General features: G+C 34.7%; 1 protein-coding gene and 1 pseudogene across 2 annotated transcripts in view; both read left to right on the top strand.

Annotated features, from left to right (window-relative positions):
• Positions 1 to 19,270, top strand: part of GBE1 (1,4-alpha-glucan branching enzyme 1) — a 289,682-nt gene that overhangs the window by 179,203 nt on the left and 91,209 nt on the right. For both annotated transcript variants that reach the window (XM_061134227.1, XM_061134226.1), the window contains exon 8: positions 16,683 to 16,798. In XM_061134227.1, the coding sequence (XP_060990210.1) occupies positions 16,683 to 16,798 (116 nt within the window). The remainder of the gene's footprint in view (positions 1 to 16,682; positions 16,799 to 19,270) is intronic.
• Positions 5,593 to 8,148, top strand: LOC133049982 (large ribosomal subunit protein uL18-like; annotated as a pseudogene).

Here is a 19,270-nt window from a genome sequence, read left to right as displayed (position 1 = left end):
AGATAATGGGGGAAAAAAAGTCACTCTTTCAGTGATACTTCTTTTTCATTTCTTTGGTTTGTTTTACCTCATTTATTCTCCCTGGAGTATACTGTGAAGATGAGTATTTTTTCAAACCACGATACATGTCTAGCTGAAAGATCTTAAGATCTATCATTTAAATTTAAATTGGATTCTGAAAGGTCACTAGATTAAATCTCGTGCTATACTTACTGAAGGAAAATGTATGTTAAAGGAGGGAAAGCAGACCATTTTTTATGTTTTTAACAGGCTAAATTGGGAACTTGTTAGTGCTCACAATCCAGCTCTTCAGAAGTATAAAACTGAACTTGAAGCACCCTGGTCACCTGACCTGCCGTGGAACATAGTGGTCCCCACTGAAGGGGAAAGTGGTGCATTGCTTTTCATGAAGAGCCACCTGCCATCACAGGTGTTACCAACAAACGCTGGAGCTTCGAAGAGCTATTGTATTTTCCTTCAGCCAGCCGTTGTGATGACAGCACTTTAGAGGTCATTGGGCCACTTTCAAACTTTTCACTCTCTTAAAGGCTACAGTGGAAATATATAGGCAATCTCGATGAATCAAAAAATCATATCTGCCTTGTAATAGGATCATAAGCCTTCAAAGAGGCCTTTCCTTATGAAGTGTTTGTGAATTATGAGAAACAAATGTAGGCCTTTTATCTGTAAACATGACAAATATTCACAAAATGCATTTGTCTTCAACTGGATATTCCTCTCTTTCATCTTTAAAAGAGACACACTTTTCACAAAGTCAGCTATTGCCAAAGACTAACAAGTATCTATGAAACAAAGGATCTTTGAATTTATCCTTTGATTAGCTTGCTCTATCAAAGGTCAAGGAATTATATTCTTGGATGGCGATGGACAGATGTGGAAGCATTGTGTATAGACATGCTTGCTCGCTTGGTACTGCCACGGCTGTAGTGGAACGAAAGTCAATTTGAACCAATGGGCCAGACATATAGCATGGGATGTCATAACAGTTGGAAAAAATCAGCAAATTAGGATACACATTTATACTTCAGAGTAATACTCATTTTTGTGTATAGCTATGTTTTTCTGGACCTTTCTGCTTATTTATGTGCCTGTTTCATTCTCTGCTCACATTTACATCTTTATTAAATTTTATACCCTTTCTCTGTCCTTTTTCTTCCCCCTTTATCCTTCACTTAACTATTTGTGAATGAATTTGAATCTCATTTTTATGTTAGTGACAAGTCAGAGTGCCAAATTTAAGCTATTTGTGGTCTGTTGTGAGCGATTTATATATTTACAGTATCTAACATCTGCATTGAAAATTCTAATATTATGATTATTTTCAAAGTAGGTTTGACCATTAGCAATCAATAATATCAACAATGAAATACAGTGTCATGGTAATTATTAAAAGAAACATCCCTGAGCAAATGGACTCAAAATGGCAACTTAAAATGACAAGTGGAGTGGCCCATTGCTCCTCCATGAACTTCCTGTGATACTTCCAAAATTTTATGAGCTACACTAATATGCTAATAATATGCAAAAAACAAAAACAAAACAAAAAATGTAGGCAACAAAAATTAGAAGATAATTTGGAAGGCAAGGAAGTATATGAGCTACAATCATTAGTATAGTTGCTGTGTCTGTGGATAAAGTTTGCCTGACTTTAAAGATTTTGGCCTTTTTGGATGGGAGAAAGTCAGGCAGATCTGTACAAGTGTTCCAGTCCTTCACTTATCCGTCCTGGTGATTTTGGGAAATCACATAAAATCTCTTGTTTCAGTTTCCCAATCTGTAATTAGAGGATGATAACCCTTAATATGAGTGTAAAGAAAAGGTTAAATATGATCATATGGATAAAGCATGTGACTCATTATAGATTCCCGTTGAAGGGTAGTGTTCTGTTCTTCCCCTGTCTCCCGAGAAGGCTGACAGCAGCCAAAGGAGACATGAAATCATCTTCAGGAGTTAGCAGATTTATCATGACTCTGACAGTTGTCTCATGTTGATTGTTGTTTGCGGGGTTGTTGAGTCTTGCAGTTGGAACTGTTCACAATGACAGTATATGTGCCAACGAGAAAGCAAATGTCACAAACCTACTCCGTGGCCTTCAGTGCAGGTTGGAAAGTGTATTGAAAATCTAGTTTGAGAGTGACTTTTCTGAAAGGGAGAAGATGCCCCAATAAGTAGCCTTTCCTCAAATGCCTAATTTAATCAAAGAATAACATGTAGAATTTATATTTTAAAATAAAATCTCTCTCAAGAACAATTTTCAAGAGAAGCAGCACAGTGGATTTAACTAGATAGTGCCTCTCCTTATGTTCATATTGTGCAAAGGTTTCTTTTGTTTGTCTGCTTTTTCATTTGTTTGTTTGTTTTCAGTGTGGCATAGCTCCTAATCTGTGTGTAATAGACAAGCAGACCGTAGTGTTTAGGCTGCAGATTCCCTCTTACTGGAGAGAGTAGTTTGACAAGAGTGAGTTAACCACCAACCCAAAAAACCATGGGTGATCTTATGAGCTGTAACCTGCTGATATTCAACAAGTATCCAAATCAGTGATTTTCATCAACAAAAACTACTTTTGGTAAAAGTAGCAGACTTAGATCCAAGGGACTTTAGGAGCTAATATAAAGCTAGTCATAGATGAACACGATTATAACATTCCTTCCTTAAGACATAGTTTTTTTTTTGTTTGTTTTGTTTTTTTAATATATGATCCCTGGGTGGATAGAAAAATTCTCTCAGAGGTCATATTTGATTAAAATCTGCTTGATATTTGAGCTTGGGTCCAACTCAGACAGAGAATTCCAGGCAGAGATATGAACATCTTAGGGCTAGTTGAGCTTGACTGTGATTAAGGAACAGAAAGAAGGCCACTGTAGCTGGTACTCAGGGGAAGGCAGCTAATCACAGTATTAGACTGGTGCTTGATCATATCAGACCTTGTAACCAGGACCGTAGACTGGATTTTTACCCCACATTCAGGTCAAAATCCTGCCCAGTCAGAGTGACCCAGCCCTTATTTTTAAATAAGTCCCAGTGACCCAGCCCTTATTTTTAAATAAGTCCTATCTCAACCTGGATCTCAATCTGTCCTTCATATGGATATTATAAATTATATATTTATGTAAAAGTTCTTGGCTATATTACAACAGTATGGGTAGACTGTTAAATTAATTATTGCAGAACCCTTTGAAAATCTAGGCAGCAATGCACGGATGCAAAATTTATAACTGGAGCAAACAAAAAGAAACTGATGGTTCCTTAAGGATACTGATGTTTTTGTGGTTTCTTTTGTTGTCATCACCAGAGATTTATATAATGTTTGGGGAAATTTTCAATATTTAATCATAAGCACTCCTATTTCAATGTAGGCTATACATGCAGACCAATCTGAATTTGTTCTCACTAGAGGCTGAATATATTATTATTTTTTTAATTGGGGTATATGTTCGGATGAATGCCCATGTGTGTTAAAACTTACCCAAATTTATGCATTAGTAAGGAAATATGATTAGTGAAGAGTTTAATGATTTGACTTTTCATAGCGGTAAACATGTTGTAAAAGGCCCCTAAACAAGGATTGTAAACTGTGGGGGAAAAAAAGAAGAGGATAATCTTATTTGAGCATTCCAAATAATTTCTTGTTTAGTTTTCTTTGTGAAGATATCTTTCTAGAAGCCTACACCATATTAATTATATAGCCACATTTGTAAGTATCTTAAGTATTGATGCTGGGAGGGATTGAGGGCAGGAGGAGAAGGGGACGACAGAGAATGAGATGGCTGGATGGCATCACCGACTCGATGGACATGAGTTTGAGTAAACTCCGGGAGTTGGTGATGGACAGGGAGGCCTGGCGTGCTGCGGTTCATGGGGTCGCAAAGAGTCAGACACGACTGAGTGACTGAACTGAACTGAACTGAAAATATTGATACTATAAACTTTAAGTTGCATTTATTCTAATGTAGTTAAGAGTTTTTTCTTAATTTCCATTTCCTGTTTCAATTACCCTGAAAACAATTTCTTAAGTGATGTATATTTGTTTCTTTCTTTTCTTTTTTTACTGTTTCAGAGTTAATGTTGAATTTTATTTGAGTTTCTTAGCTTTCTATGTACATTTTTTAATTCAGTTCAAGTCAATTTATTTAAAATTAATCTTTTTAAAAAAGGTATAGGACATGATTTCTATCACATAGACATTTATGGTTGTGTTGGGAAGACTGGTTACATGAACTGGTTTATCTCCTGGTGTCTTTCTTGCTAACTAAAGAATTGTCAGGGAGATTTTGTGAGGCTTATGGTAAGACTTGAGTAATATGTAGTTCGGATAGAAGAGGAATGGACAATAATTCTTATATTTGTTTTTGGGAGATGCTGAATGGTTGTGTTTCTTAGTATGTGTGTTTATTTTTTCCTATCATCTAGAATTCTCTTATTGCCTAAAACACATTATTTGATGTAATAAACCTTTAGGTCTGGTCTATGTTAGCGTTTAGTAAAAAGATTCAAATTATTTGCTTTGTGTCCTGAAACTCGGAACATTTTTGATCTTGAATTAGTCTTTCACTTTAGTAAAAAGTTTATTAAACTTGAAATTAGAAGGAGAAAAAATAATCTAGTACCTTCTTGTCAAAAATTGTCACTGATGTTTAGAAAGGTTATGTGCTTAAATTGATTTTGGCAAAATCGGCTAGAATGGTTTTCTTGCCCCCTAATTCTATGCTATTTGTGTGTGTGTGTGTTAAAAATGCCTTCTTGATGTTCATTAAGTGAAGTCTGACTTAATTTTCTGATAAAATGAATCAAACCAGGGTACTTGCTTTCTTCATTTTCAAAATTATTGAATTTATTTATTTAATGATTTCAATCAATAGCTAGTTTAGTTTGATAGGCTCTCACTTTTGCCTTATCAATGATGATTTAAAAGGAAGAGAGGAAAAGGAAAGAGAAAAGGGAGAGAGGAAAAGAGGTTAGAAAAGAAAAAGGAAGGGAAAGAGAAAAAGAAATCCTATGGAGAGCTAGTTCAGGGATTAAAGAGCCAGAGAGAGCAAGGGAAAGAGTCATGGCTTCTCAAGACTAATGGAAAGAGAAGAGTCTCAGTTGAAACGGGGCATTAGTTGGGGCAGGATTCAAGAAAAGTGTGAGACTTCCTTGAGAAATAGACTGTACCATGAGTGGGAATTTCCCAGAAGTGTAACTTGCTAGAAAGAAAATTATCCCAAGGGTATTCTTTTTTTTTTTTTTTCCCATTTATTTTTATTAGTTGGAGGCTAATTACTTTACAATATTGTAGTGGTTTTTGTCATACATTGACATGACTCAGCCATGGATTTACATGTATTCCACATCCCCATCCCCCCCTCCCACCTCCCTCTCCACCGGATTCCTCTGGGTCTTCCCAGTGCACCAGGCCCAAGCACTTGTCTCATGCATCCAGCCTGGTATTCTTTTTAAAGAGGAAATTTCTGGCTAATTACTGAGCCTGAGCACAGGCTTCAGCCGTCTCCCCAGCCCCACCCACACTCCTACCCCCAGAGGTGTTGAGCCTGCAGGTCAGTAGCTAGCCGTGGGCACTGTTCTGCAGGATGGGGTTTGTTAAAGGTATCAAGAATAAGGCCTGTTTCAAGAGACACCAAGTGAAATTTGGAGGAAGATGAGAGGGTAAAGCTGATTACTATGCTCAGAAATGCTTGGTAATCCAGGATAAAAACAAGTACAACACACCCAAATAGAGGGTCATAGTTCATGTAACCAACAGAGATATCATTTGTCAGACTGCTTACTCAATATAGAAGGAGATATATGTGTGGCTTTGTGTGGCTCATGAACTTCCAAAATATGGTGTGAAGGCTGCCCTGAAAAATTATCCTGTGACCTGTTAGACTAGCCTCCTGCTGACCCTCAGACTTCTCACTAGGTTTGGTATGGACAAGATCTGTGAAGGACAAGTGGGGGTGACTGAAGATGGATACGACATGGAGACCATTGATGGTCAACCTGGTGCCTTCACCTGCTATTTGGATGCAGGGCTACCAGAACTACTACTTGAAGTAAAGGTTTTGGGGTCCTGAAGGGAGTTGTGGATGAAGACTTGTCTGTCCCTCTGATTATGATTCAGAAAGCAAGGAATCCTTTGTAGAAGGACACTGGAAGCACATCATAGTTTGGGAAGTTGCAGATTATATCTGTTACTTGACTGAAGAAGATGAAGATGCTTACAAGAAATAATTCTCTCCATACATAGAGAACAATGACCCTAGATATGACTGAGTAGATACCTAAGAAAGCTCATGATGCTGTAGCAGAGAAACATCTTCTCATAAGAAGAAGCACAAGAAAGAAGGTTAAAAGAAGAGGTAGAACCATCTCAGAGTGTCAAATATCCAGAAGAAAGATGGAGTAGCTTAAAAGAAAGTAAGCCTATGCAGAACTCAGGAATGAGACACTGGAGCTGATAAACCAAAGCATAATTTTCTATGAAGATTTTTTTGGGTAAAGACAATAATAAATTTATTGACCAAGTTAAATAAGTAGAAGAGAAAATTCTGGAGAGATATGACTCAAACAAATAAATAGTATTAAGAGTTCATTCACACAAAATTCCCACATAAAACTGTTTCTCTCTTATTTTTTCTTGGCTCTCACCTGTTTATTTGATGACTAATATTTTAGATGGCATTTCACAAAATGTGATTGTGTGGACTGTATTAGAACTGATTTTGAAGGGAGGCCCATATTAAAGGTTATGCTTCAGAAATGATAGTATGTAATACAAATATATTCCCCCTGTGCCTGTCAGAAGTGATTGACAGATTTTCTGAACTAAGTTTAAGGTGATTTCCAGTAAGTTTGGATGATATATTGTCCAGTTTATCCTGTAGACCTCCACCTTCAATGTAATTTTTTTGAGGAGCTTCGCTTCCTTTTCCATACTGTGTTAACAGATCCTTTCTCATTCCAGTGTAATACTGCCGTACTTTTTTCTGTGTTATCAGTCACTGTTGTAATTAAATGCATTTGTGTTATTTGTAAAATATCTGTCTCTCCCATTAGACACAAAGCTCCATGCAATGAGTATTGCATGCTTCCTATCCATGACTGTATCACCAGCACCTAGCACTGAGCCAGACACAAAGCATCTACTCAAAAAATATTTGTTGAATGCACCACACTATTCCAGAAAAAAATAAATGCAGGATTAAAAACTAAGGCTTAGGATGATGGCTATGGAAGTCAGAATCTGCTAGAGTGTGTAACAACTCACTTGCTGAGTCCACTAAAAAAAGGCTCATTTTATTATATTAGCTGACACATGCTCATCTTTTGAAAATTTATTTTCAGTATGAAAAGATCACTATTAGAACATAGTGGTCTGTTTCCATTTATATTTAATTTATATGTAAACAAATGCATTTAAAATCTCTTAGCATCTAGTAGGTGTTCTCCTTAATCTATCCTGCTGTATCTCAAACACTGCTAATCACATTAGGCACATTATCTTATTTAATCCCCTTTCAGGAGTGTGCTGAAATTATCTTCCATTTTGCAGTTGAGAAAACTGAGGCCTGGAGAAGTTTTGTGCCTTGCCGAAGCTCATACAATTGACATGACCACTTGTTGGTGCTATGAGTATGTGGTTTTAAAAAATTGTTGACCCAAGGAAATTGCCAGAAACAAAATTAATTCACACATAGTCATGCTATCATAGTATACTTAAGAGTTGAGATTTTGGACTCAGAAAGTTGAGTTCCACCTGTATTTATTAGTTGAGTGACCTTGAACATTTTATTTAACTTTTGAAAATCTCAGATTCTCCAACCATGAAACACACACTTGATATTACAGCCTTGGCAAGTGAGACTATGTAATATGTGAGGACTAGAAATCAGTGTACACTCAGGGAATTTGAATTTCTTTCTCTTTTCTATGTTATACCCATATTTTCTGTTCTATTCTAGCCAAAGCACTAAATGCTAACTCCCTTTGTTTGTAGGAATGTGTACAAATAGACATTAGAGAACTATGTATTAATTAGCAAGATTAGTGCAAATGTGAAAACTGCTGAAGGAAATGTAGTTGAAATTTAAATATGATTAAATAGCAGCTTCCCATAAAGTTTTCTTCAATTTCCCACCCTCAGAACACACACACACAGAAGCAAGTACACACAGTTTCCTGAAGAACTATTAATAGGTGCTGTTCTTTTCCTTGTGCTTTATCTGTCCCTATGCAACTGGTATTTCCCAGCTCATCATCTGCCTGGACTGCTTGTCTACTTAATGGTCATTGTACACTGCCGCACTGCAACTTCTTTAGTATTGTAAATATCTATAACTTTATATAAACCAAAATAATATTTCTCCTGAATATTCTTAAAATATTTGTTATTTAAGGGGAATAGGGAAAATCCTCTTATAGTCAGTATAGTCTATAAAAGCATAATTATTTTGAAAATTATTTAGGAAAGAAAATTAATTCCCAGATGCTTTATATTTGTTTATCTACAGACCTTTGTTCTCTGTAGCTTGTATTCTTCTCCTTTACTTCTGATGCTGTTTATATGTACTTATCTTTCTTTTTTTTAATTTTTTTTTTTATGTACTTATCTTTAATTTGCCTCAAGTCAGTCTTTTGAAGTGAAGCTGGCTAAATATAAGTAAATAAACATTACATGTCTAATTACAAATTTTAATAAGATGATGGAAAATTATCAAATCATGAGTGCTTTTTCTACAATAGAAATATAATTACAGTTAATCTATGAGAAATAAATCAATCAGAGGGGAAAAACTAAAAAAGGAGAAATACTGATAGGTGAATAGTTAGTGTTTTCACACTTTTACCATTAACATAAGCTTTTAAAAGCTAATTACCAATTGTAGTTTAATATTTATCAGTAATATATATCTATATATGTTTAAGTCACTGTCAGTTTTGATCTGAAGCAATAATTATCTTCATTTTATATATAAGGTGGAATTTTTAATCTTGTTTGAAAAAGATCGATGTGTATTTGTATACCTATAATGACATATACCTATATATATGTCATTAGCTAACCTATAGTGATTTGTTGTATAAAACAGCAGTGATTGTTCAGATGAAATATGTAAAAATTTCACGTAAGACCTCCCTTATGTTTCATTATAAGAGATGATTTAACTTGGCTTTCTGCTTTCTGGACCTTGAGTTGCTCAGCTTTGGGGGGCCCTCTACTTTGAAAAAGATGTTTCTAAATTTTCTCCAAATGTTAATAGCATATTTTATCTGCTCTAATGCTTTGAAAAATCACCTTTGCAATTTTTGTGAGAAAGCAGAGAGATATAAACCAATTTAAAAATAAGTAATATGAAAATTTATTAATTTCTTAATCATTCATTGTAATAATTATCATAGAGGATTGTTAGTTACTTTAGATTTATTTGTTTTCCTGTGTCAGACTGAAAAACTTTTACTTTCACTGAAGGTCCCTTACCATTCCGCTTCCCAGCCCCATGCACATACATACACACTTCCCGTAAAGTGTACCTTTTTCTCATCTTACTTGAGCAGGTAACCAAGCTTCTTAAGAATATAAATTCAGAGAAAAAAGAGACTTGAAAATTTCTCAAGTTGAATTTTCTTTTTAGTAAAAGTATAATTGGAAGCATTTAGCATATAAAAGTAAAATATGCTATCCATTCCTACTTATTTCCTAGAGAATACCTGATTAGACTTATAGATAATACAAATGGAGTTAATTTTAATTCAGTATTTAATAAGCCAAGTACAATTTAGGCCTTAAGGGAAAGAAACTGTTTTATTGTAATAATGAATTTAGATAACCAGGGCTCAGTGGATATAATATGATTAAACTGTATATTAATTTAAATAAAATAAGGTTATATAAGTTGAAATAAAAAATGTGATATTGGAAAGAAAACTTTAAAACCATATTTTATAATAAAAACCAGTGTTTTGAAATTTATATTATTACAGACTTCTAGTAGTTGAATTAATATTTTTGTCTCGTTAGAGTCATGTGCTTTTTGCTACCTAATGTTATTTAAAATTAATATATACAGTAGCTGTAATATAATTCTGTTTCTAAAGACCCAGATATATTTTATTATATTGAATAAATGATACTATTATATTGTCTTAGATATGAATAAACACTTTTTGTACTTTTTCATCTTTAAAAATTTTTCTCAATAAATTCCAGTTGACCGACAGTATAATTTGTTGACAAAGTAAAAAGCATTTTCCCCTTATTGGCTAATTTAATTAATATTACTGACAGATGTGGTTTTAAAATTTTTTTTAAATAGTGTAGATAGTAAGATATTACCTACTTTTCAGTGGTGACGTTTTAGGATATCTTCATTTAAGAAAGTATTATTTTCATTGATTTAAGACTCTAGCCTTCTATTTGACATGCCATACCTTTTCTATAAAAGAATTAAAAAAAAAAAAAGCAACCTGAAAGTACTTTCTTTGTTCAAGGTCAATCTACTGCCTTAGTTGAAATACCCAGATCAAAACATGTAACTTTTGTTTCATGGTTTTATGATGTACTTTTTAAATAGCAATTCAGCTTCAAAGACTATGTAATAGCTAAGAGGAATATATAATTTTTCTTCATATTTTTTAATATTTGGCCACTGCTTAATAATGTCTCCTACTTGTTACTATACAATGTTAGTACAGTTAGTAACATCTAGTGGAATAAGTTGCTGATTTTGAAAATCCTAGAAGTTACTCAGGACCAGAAATAAATACAACAGTCCACAAATGATTTTGAATTAGAAAATGTAACTACATCTAATAAGTGTTGCTACATCTGATTATACTTGCTTGCCAAGAAAATTCGACTATGTTTTATTTCATTATAAAGTTCATTTGCAAGATGTGAGACAATCAACAGTTTTGATTTTAGGGATATTTCCTAAAAATCTTATTATTAGAATTATCTGTGTGTGACAAAATTTTCTTAATAAATTCTCATTACTTGATTACAGGTTGAATATTTCAGACATCCACACCAATTAGAATCCTGATTATTTTGATTGCCAGAAATCCTTAAATATATATATTATCCATTGATATATTCAGTTTCTATATCAGACATCTGTGATTTAAACAGTTTTAGTGGTTTACGATTTACAGGAAAGTCAGCTGCATTTCATTTTTTGAAATTTTGGTTTTTTTTTTTTTTTTTGCTTCATAAAATACATGAGTAAGCCAATCAATTGATCTTCGGTAGTATAGATGACATAGTGTTTGTTTCTAATTTATATGCTAATTGATTTAAGATAGAAAGATAATAACTAAAATAGGTCACTTCTCAAATACATTCAGGCTGGCTTCTCAGTAGGTATTTGTTAGCATCCCCTTCTAAATGTTAACATCTAACTCCTCCAATTGTTTGGCAACTAGGTTATTTTTTGGTTTCTATGAATAGACTTTAAAGGCTTTGTGTCAATGGAATAATCTTAAAATCAAAGTCCTACCTTGTCTGCTGTAACATACCAAGTAAAACAGTGCTCTTAAATTCCACTTTAAATTTTTATGGGCCTCTAATCAACTGGATATATCAACTGTGTTATAGGCTGTCTGATGACATTTTGAAGTAGAAAAAGTAAATTGCCTTTTTTATTGTACCCTTTGCCAGACATTTTCCTGCTTTGACTCAAGGCAAACCATTCAATTGAGATGATTCAGTTCATTTATTACTGCAGAGTTTATTGAGTAATATTTGTAATTCAGTCATAATTTGGAATACATCATAACTCTTCTTCTCAGCCCCCTCAAAGAAGGAAAATGCAATTTATGGGTGCTGAGTTTGAAATTTATGATAATAGAAATAGTAATAGACATCTTTCAGAAATTTATATTTTCACTAGTATGTATTTCTTAAACTTGTTCTGGTGTTCTATTTAAAAGGCAGATCTTAGATTCAGTGAACTATTTCATTCATGTATAAGCTTAATAAGTTCATCATTCATGTTAACTGTTGGAAGGTAGGGTCCAAAACAGGAGTACCTCACCTTGGAGGTCCTTTATATTTAGATTTTTAACATATATGTAAGATTTCACTAGCCCCTATTAAAATTGCTGAGAACTGAATCTCTAATGAGCTTTCCTGGTAGACAGCATTTCACAAGTGTTGTGACAGTTTGTTGTTAGAGGAATTAAGGGTGACTCCATCAGGAGACAAGGACTCTTGGAAGCTCACATCTAGACTCCTCTGAACTTTGCTCCATGCACCTTTCTCTTTTCCCATTATGCTTTTTATCCTTTCACTGTATGTATAAATCATAGCCATGAACATGCCTGTATGCTAAGTCCCGTAGGTCTTCCCAGTGAATCGTGAAATCTGGAGATTGTCTGGAAGACTCCCAGCCCAGCTTTCCTCTTGTAATTTAACTTCAGTGGCCTGGCATAGGTATATTTATATAATAATTAAATACATTGTCAACCTTAAGTTGGAAGTTTACACAGTGTAAGAAAAATGAAAAAGAAAGCTACATCTTTGTCGCAGTGATACTGTTAACTCTCTATAACCTGCTCTTTTTCAACTTTGATTTCTGGATCGTGTCCATGCATTTACTCATGTATATAGTTCTGGCTATCTGGGCTTCCAAGGTGGTACTAGTGGTAATGAACCCACCTGCCAATGCAGGAGACTCAAGAGACGCAGATTCAATCCCTGAATCGGGTCTGGGAGATCCCCTGGAATAGGAAAATGGCAACCTGCTCTAGTATTCTTGCTTGGAAAATACCATGGACAGAGGAGCCTGATGGGCTACAGTCCATTGGGTCAGAAAGAGTCAGACACAGCTTAGCACCTGAACAAGACATTTTAGAGGTGTTTCATTATGCTGTGTGCTCTGTCATGTCCAACTCTTTGCGATCCCATGGACCAGTAACCCGCTAGGCTCCTCTGTCCTTGGGATTTTCCAGGCAAGAATACTGGAGTGGGTTGCCATTTCCTCCTCCAGGGGATCTTACCGACCCAGGGATTGAACCCAGGTCTCCTGCATCTCCTGCATTGGAAGGCAGATTCTTTACCACTGGGCCTTCCGGGAAGCCCTTTTAGAGAAATAGAAGTTAGTATTTTTTAAACTCATTTGAACTTTTTAATTAGATGTTCCATTTTCATTATTATTTCTGATTACCACAGGAAATTCTTTTTCTGTTTATTCATACCAAGAATCTGTCTACTCACATTGTTACAGCCAAGTATGTTAAATGCAGTTTTATAGCTCCTTTTGGGACTTCCCTGATGGTTCTTTGGCTCAGACTCTGAGCTCCCAATGCAGAGGGCATGCGTTTGATCCATGGTCAGGGAGATGGATTCCTGATTGGAAAAGACCCTGATGCTGGGAAAGATTGAAGGCAAAAGGAGAAGGGGGCAGCAGAGGATGAGATGGTTAGATTGCATCACCAGTTCAATCAACATGAATTTAAACAAACTCTGGGAGACAGTGAAGGACAGGGAAACTTGGCATGATGCAGTCCATGGAGTTGCAAAGAATCAGACATGAGTTAGCGACTAAACAACAACAACATAACACCCTCAACAACAACAACATAACACCGTTTGGACAGGAAGAGGGTAGATTAAATATTGTGGTAATAGGATTCAGTAGGATGTTTGGTAACTCTGCCTTTAATCAGCTATGTGATATTGGGCAGGAATTTTTTTAATGATTAAATTGACATCATCTTGTTTTGTACTTTGAATGGTAATATCATTGACTTTTTTTCTTCTTTTATCTTTGTAGATATTAGGACACTATTTTCCCATTTCAGTGTGACTACCTTGGAAACATTTTGTCCATGACATTTCTGTTAGAAGTTGATAGAACATGTCCATCAGTCCAAGCTGGATTGATGTAAATGAATCAATAAAGTTGATATGAGAATGTGGTGTGATAAGACTGAAAGGATCCCAAAAGTACATATGCCATCTTTCGAAATTCAAACTGAAAACTTTACAGCACAGTTGTCCCTCAGGACCTTCAGGGGATTGATTCCAGGAGCCACACCATATAGCAAGATCCACCAATGCTCAAGTCCCTTATATAAAATGCTGTTATTGTTGTTCAGTTGCTCAGTAGTGTCTTGAGTTTTTCCCACCCCATGCACTGCAGCATGCCAGACCTCCCTGTACTTCACCATCTTCTGGAGCTTGCTCAAACTTATATCCGTTGAGTTGGTGATGCCATCCAACCATCTCATCCTTTGTCATCCCCTTCTCCTCCTGCCTTCAATCTTTCCCAGCATCAGGGTTTTTTCCAATGAGTCAGTTCTTCACATCAGGTGGCCAAAGTATTGGAGTTTCAACCTCAACATCAGTCCTTCCAATGAATATTCACAATTGATTTCTTTTACGATTGACTGGTTTGATCTCCTTGCAGTCCAAGGGACTCTCAAGAGTCTTCTCCATCACCTCAGTTCAAAAGCATCAGTTCTTCAGCACTCAGCCTTTTTATGGTCCAACTCTCACATCCATACATGACTATTAGAAAAACCATAGTTTTGATTATATGGCATATGGCGTAGTACAATGAATACAATGGTCCCTCTTTAGCCAAGGATTCAAAATCTGAGATTATGAAGGGAAGACTCTATATTTATTAAAAAATATAAGTAGACCTATGCAGTTCAAACCTGTGTTGTTCAAGGGTCCCTAAACAGATAAACAAAACAGTAGTGCATGTCAGATCAGGCCCAGGGACAGTTTGTGATCTCTGGTTTACATATTCATATCTTCATAAATCTGCCCAAGAGATTTCCTATTTAAGCAGATTTTGTTCCTACTCTGAGCTATTTTGAGCTAAAAGTAGCTTTCAGTTTACCTTTCAGAAGTAAAATATACATTACTAATCAAATGGACAAGTTAGGAAAGTCTGTCCTTTTCAAAACATTGTTAAGGATGAGTTATCAATATGCAAGTTTATTTAAGACTTTTTTCTGAAATTCTCATGGAGCAAACTTGTTAAAAAAGAGTATAGATGTATATACTCCCTTTCAATTTTTGCAGTGAACTCAAAACTACTCCCTTGTGGCTCAGCCTGTAAAGAATCCGTCTGCAATGTGGGAGACCTGGGTTCAATCCCTGGATTGGGAAGATCCCCTGGAGAAGGGAAAGGCTATCCACTCCAGTATTCTGGCCTGAAGAATTCCATGGGCTGTATAGTCCATGGGGTCACAAAGAGTCAGGCACGATTGAGTGTCTTCCACTCCCAAAACTGCTCTGAAAGAAAAAGGTTGTTGATTAAAAAGTCAAAAATATAGATATTAGAAATTTCTATGTAAAATAGAGCAGTTTTGATCTGTTCATTTCTTTTTGTTAAACAGAAATGGTTTTTTTAAGCCTTAAATGAATATTTGTTCTACCTTCACTATGGCTTGGCCAAACAATCTAGAATTTCCTGGCCCTCTTTCATATCTATTGGATTGTTTGGATTTCTGTTTTTGTTTTTTTTTCCTCTTTTAACTTTGAGTAAGTTTTCAAAATTCAAAGTAACTTATCTAAAGCAGTTAATTACCAACAATATTCATTTTACTGCAGAGTTTAGATTTACAATTCTGGAGTTGATTGTGATGACTTAATCTCCACTTAGGTCAGATTGCTCTTTAATATATGGAAGGTTAAAAAAAATACATAAATTTCAAGTGGGTTAAGGAATTGTGTACACTCTTACTGCTTTGTCATTAAGCTAAATGAGGTATTAAAGTCTTAAAACCATAGTTATAATGAGATAGAGAACTCAACCATAACTGTATGACTAAAAAAAATACTAATTGATGATGCCCTCTTTTCAATTGTCCGAAATAGACTTATTTCATGTGGCGTTTTTAATTGAGTTATAACTGTTCTTTGTTTTTCTTTTTGTTTTTATGGGTATAAGACTCTTTAACTTGTAGAACTTTTTACTTTATTAAACATCTATTCTCTAGTAATTAGGTCTCTTTCTTTTACCGTCACAAAGCAAGTCTAGTAAGTGTAGTAGTGCTTATCATAAGGTTGATTTCAGGAGTCTTTTTTTCTTTTAATTTTTATTCTAAACTATATCTGTTTGAAACTGTAGAATAAGGAAATATTTTAAGCAAAAACACTGAAGGCTGAAGGTAGTTTTCTACCGATAATGAAATTATGTTTTCTAAAAGAAGAATATGTGTAACTGTGGTTATTTTACATGAAAAATCTTGATGAAGGTAGTTTTCTACCGATAATGAAATTATGTTTTCTAAAAGAAGAATATAAGTAACTGTGGTTATTTTACATGAAAAATCTTGATGAAAATTCAGAAATAAGTAATAGAATTTTTTTGATAACCACTAGTATGTAGTAATCACTGTGTGCTTGCTGAGGCTGGACCGCTGAACAAGACAGTGTCCTGCACTTTGGACCAGATTGGTCCATTTTTTTCTTAGTGTTTCTCAGACATTGAGTGATTTTTTAGATAAAGAAATTTAACAGATTTTCCTTTTAGGATGAATTTCATCAAACAAATGATGTAAATGTTAGTAGCTTTCTGGTGTTTATATGGTATATTTCTTTGAACATCATGATTCCTAAGATAGTAATTTTGATTTTAATTATTATTCTTAGCAAAGGATGAATAACAAGGAAAATGCTCTATACATTATGCCTAAATATGTATTTATCTGTGTATTTTAGCTGGGAAGTCTTAAGATTTCTTCTGTCAAACATAAGGTGGTGGTTGGAAGAGTACGGCTTTGATGGATTTCGTTTTGACGGTGTTACATCAATGCTCTATCATCACCATGGAATAGGTAGGTAACCTGATACATTCCAGATGTAACTAATGATTTTATTTTATATTTTTACTGGAAGATTACAACCAGGCTTAAGATTCAGTTACATTGCTACAGTGACCATTATTATTGGCTTGATTTTTATTAGTTCTTTTATGTATCTAATCACTTCTGATCCCTTTTTGGCAGGAAGTCAGGTATAAATAGTTTTTATAAAGTATTTTTATACTTTTTATAAAGGGTATTGATTTTCTTTGAAATATTTCTACTTAATAATAATATGCTCTCCTTAATGTGTGGCATTCTTTTAAAAAAATTTTTTTAAGGATATAATTTATTATACCAGTCTCAGGCTGTGAAAATGACAGCAATTGTAATGAAAAATAAATAACAAAATTAATAAATGAGAACATTTGTTAATGTATGGGTTCCTTTGCATATTAAACATTGAAGATAATGTATACATTTTAAATATAAATGTGCTCAGTTAAAATTAAATTGTAAATTAATTTGTAATTAAAATTATGGATCAGAGACTTTCAGTTTAAAAGTTGTACAAAGAAGTGGAATCACAGAATCCTAATCCTTCAATAGGTAACATGTAGAACAATTATTGTTTTTTTAATGACCAAATATTTAGCAACCTTATTCATAACTAATACCTGGAAACAAGCCAGGCATGCTTTAATAAATGAATGGTTAAAAAATGTGGTATATCCATAGCATGAAATGCTACTTAGCAATAAACAATAATGATATTGATAGATATAACAATTTGGATTAATTTCAGAGGATTATGCTGACAGGGAAAAAAACTTGTTTCAAAAGAGGACATACATATAATATGATTACTTTTATGTATCATGCTTATAGTGACAAAATAAACAGAACAAGTCAGTGGTCATCAAGGGTTAAGGACCATGGTGCAAAGGCAGGAGGAAGGTAGATCTCATTAGAAAAGGATATCAGGTGAGCCACCTGTGATGTAATTTTATATACTGACTGTATAATGCCAGTACCTTGGCTGGGATATTACATCATGGCTTTTCATATGTTCCCATTGAAAATGCCATTACACCATGGCATTTCAAATGTTGGGAAAACAAGTAAAGTCTACATAGGATCACTGTATGTTATTTCATATAACTGTGGCTTCCCAGGTGGCTTGGTGGTAAAGAATACACCTGCCAATACGAGTTCCATCTCTGTGTTGGGAAGATCCCCTGGAGGAGGAAATAGCAACCCACTCCAGTATTCTTACCTGGAACATCCCATGGACAGAGGAGCCTGGCGGGCCACAGTGCATGTGTTGGCAGAGTCAAATGCACTGAGCAAGCACACACACACAATCTACAGTTATCTCAAAATCGAAAGTTTAATTAAATCTTTTAAAAATCCTCTTTATATGAGAACAAAGTGACTCAAAGTAAGTATGTGAAAATGTTATTTAGTATAACATAAGTATATGAAAGTATATAGCATAAGTATATGAAAATAGTTATTTAACTATTATCTCACTTAACCCTGTAAACTGCCTTCAGAAGGACTCTTGGGTGGTATAAAAATAACTGCTTGCGTAGATATCTCATTTTAATTTCTTCTGCATTAAAACTTTGTTGTAGGAAATACATTGTTTTTATAGCATTTACTCAAATATTTTTTACAACCTTCTGAAGTGTGGTAGGCCTTGTCTGTTTGGCTAAACCCTCAGAAAAACAGTGACATATGTTTTTAAATAAAAATATGTATCTATATTCACCTGGAGGCTTCCCAGGTGGCTCAGGGTAAAGAATCAGCCTGCCAAGCAAGAGAGTTGGATTCAATCCATGGATTGGGAATATCCCCTGGAGAAGGAAATGGCAACCCACACTTGCCTGGGAAATCCCATGGACTGAGGAGTTGGCAGGCACCAGTCCATGGGGTCATAAAGAGTCGGACATGACTTAGTGACTAAACAATAACAACAATTTACAGACAACAATCAATCCATGATAGAGACTTTAGAAATCAAAATGTAACTGCCAAGAAAAGCTGCTACAGTCAAAGTCTGCTGTTATCTGGTCTTATTCCTGGTGCTACTTACCCCCTCCCCGTGAAACAATTCTAGGGAGCAAGTTGAATCTATAAAACATGACAGATTTCATTGATACCCTCCACTTTGGAGAGAAGCTGACTTTGGAGATGGAAAAAGGCAATCACGATAAAATTCAAGAAAGAGCTTCTCCTAGATTAAAGCACCTACATGCCTGTGCCTTCAGAACCTTCCTCTGCTGAGGGCTAGGTGTTTTCCAAAGAATTGTGGAGTTGGGGAAATGAACTGAAGTCTATGGAGATGGTATATGCTTCTTATGGGTAGAGAGCTCAAAAAATGGAAAGAAAAACATTGAGTTATTTAGCATGTTTCCCAACTTTGAGATGAAGATGAAAATAAAAATCAAAACTGCAAAAAATTATATAATATATCAGAAGAAATCTGAGATGACACTATTA

This window comes from Dama dama, chromosome 31, assembly GCF_033118175.1.
Source record: "Dama dama isolate Ldn47 chromosome 31, ASM3311817v1, whole genome shotgun sequence".
NCBI classification, from domain to species: domain Eukaryota; kingdom Metazoa; phylum Chordata; class Mammalia; order Artiodactyla; family Cervidae; genus Dama; species Dama dama.
This window is presented reverse-complemented; position numbering and strand designations above follow the sequence as displayed.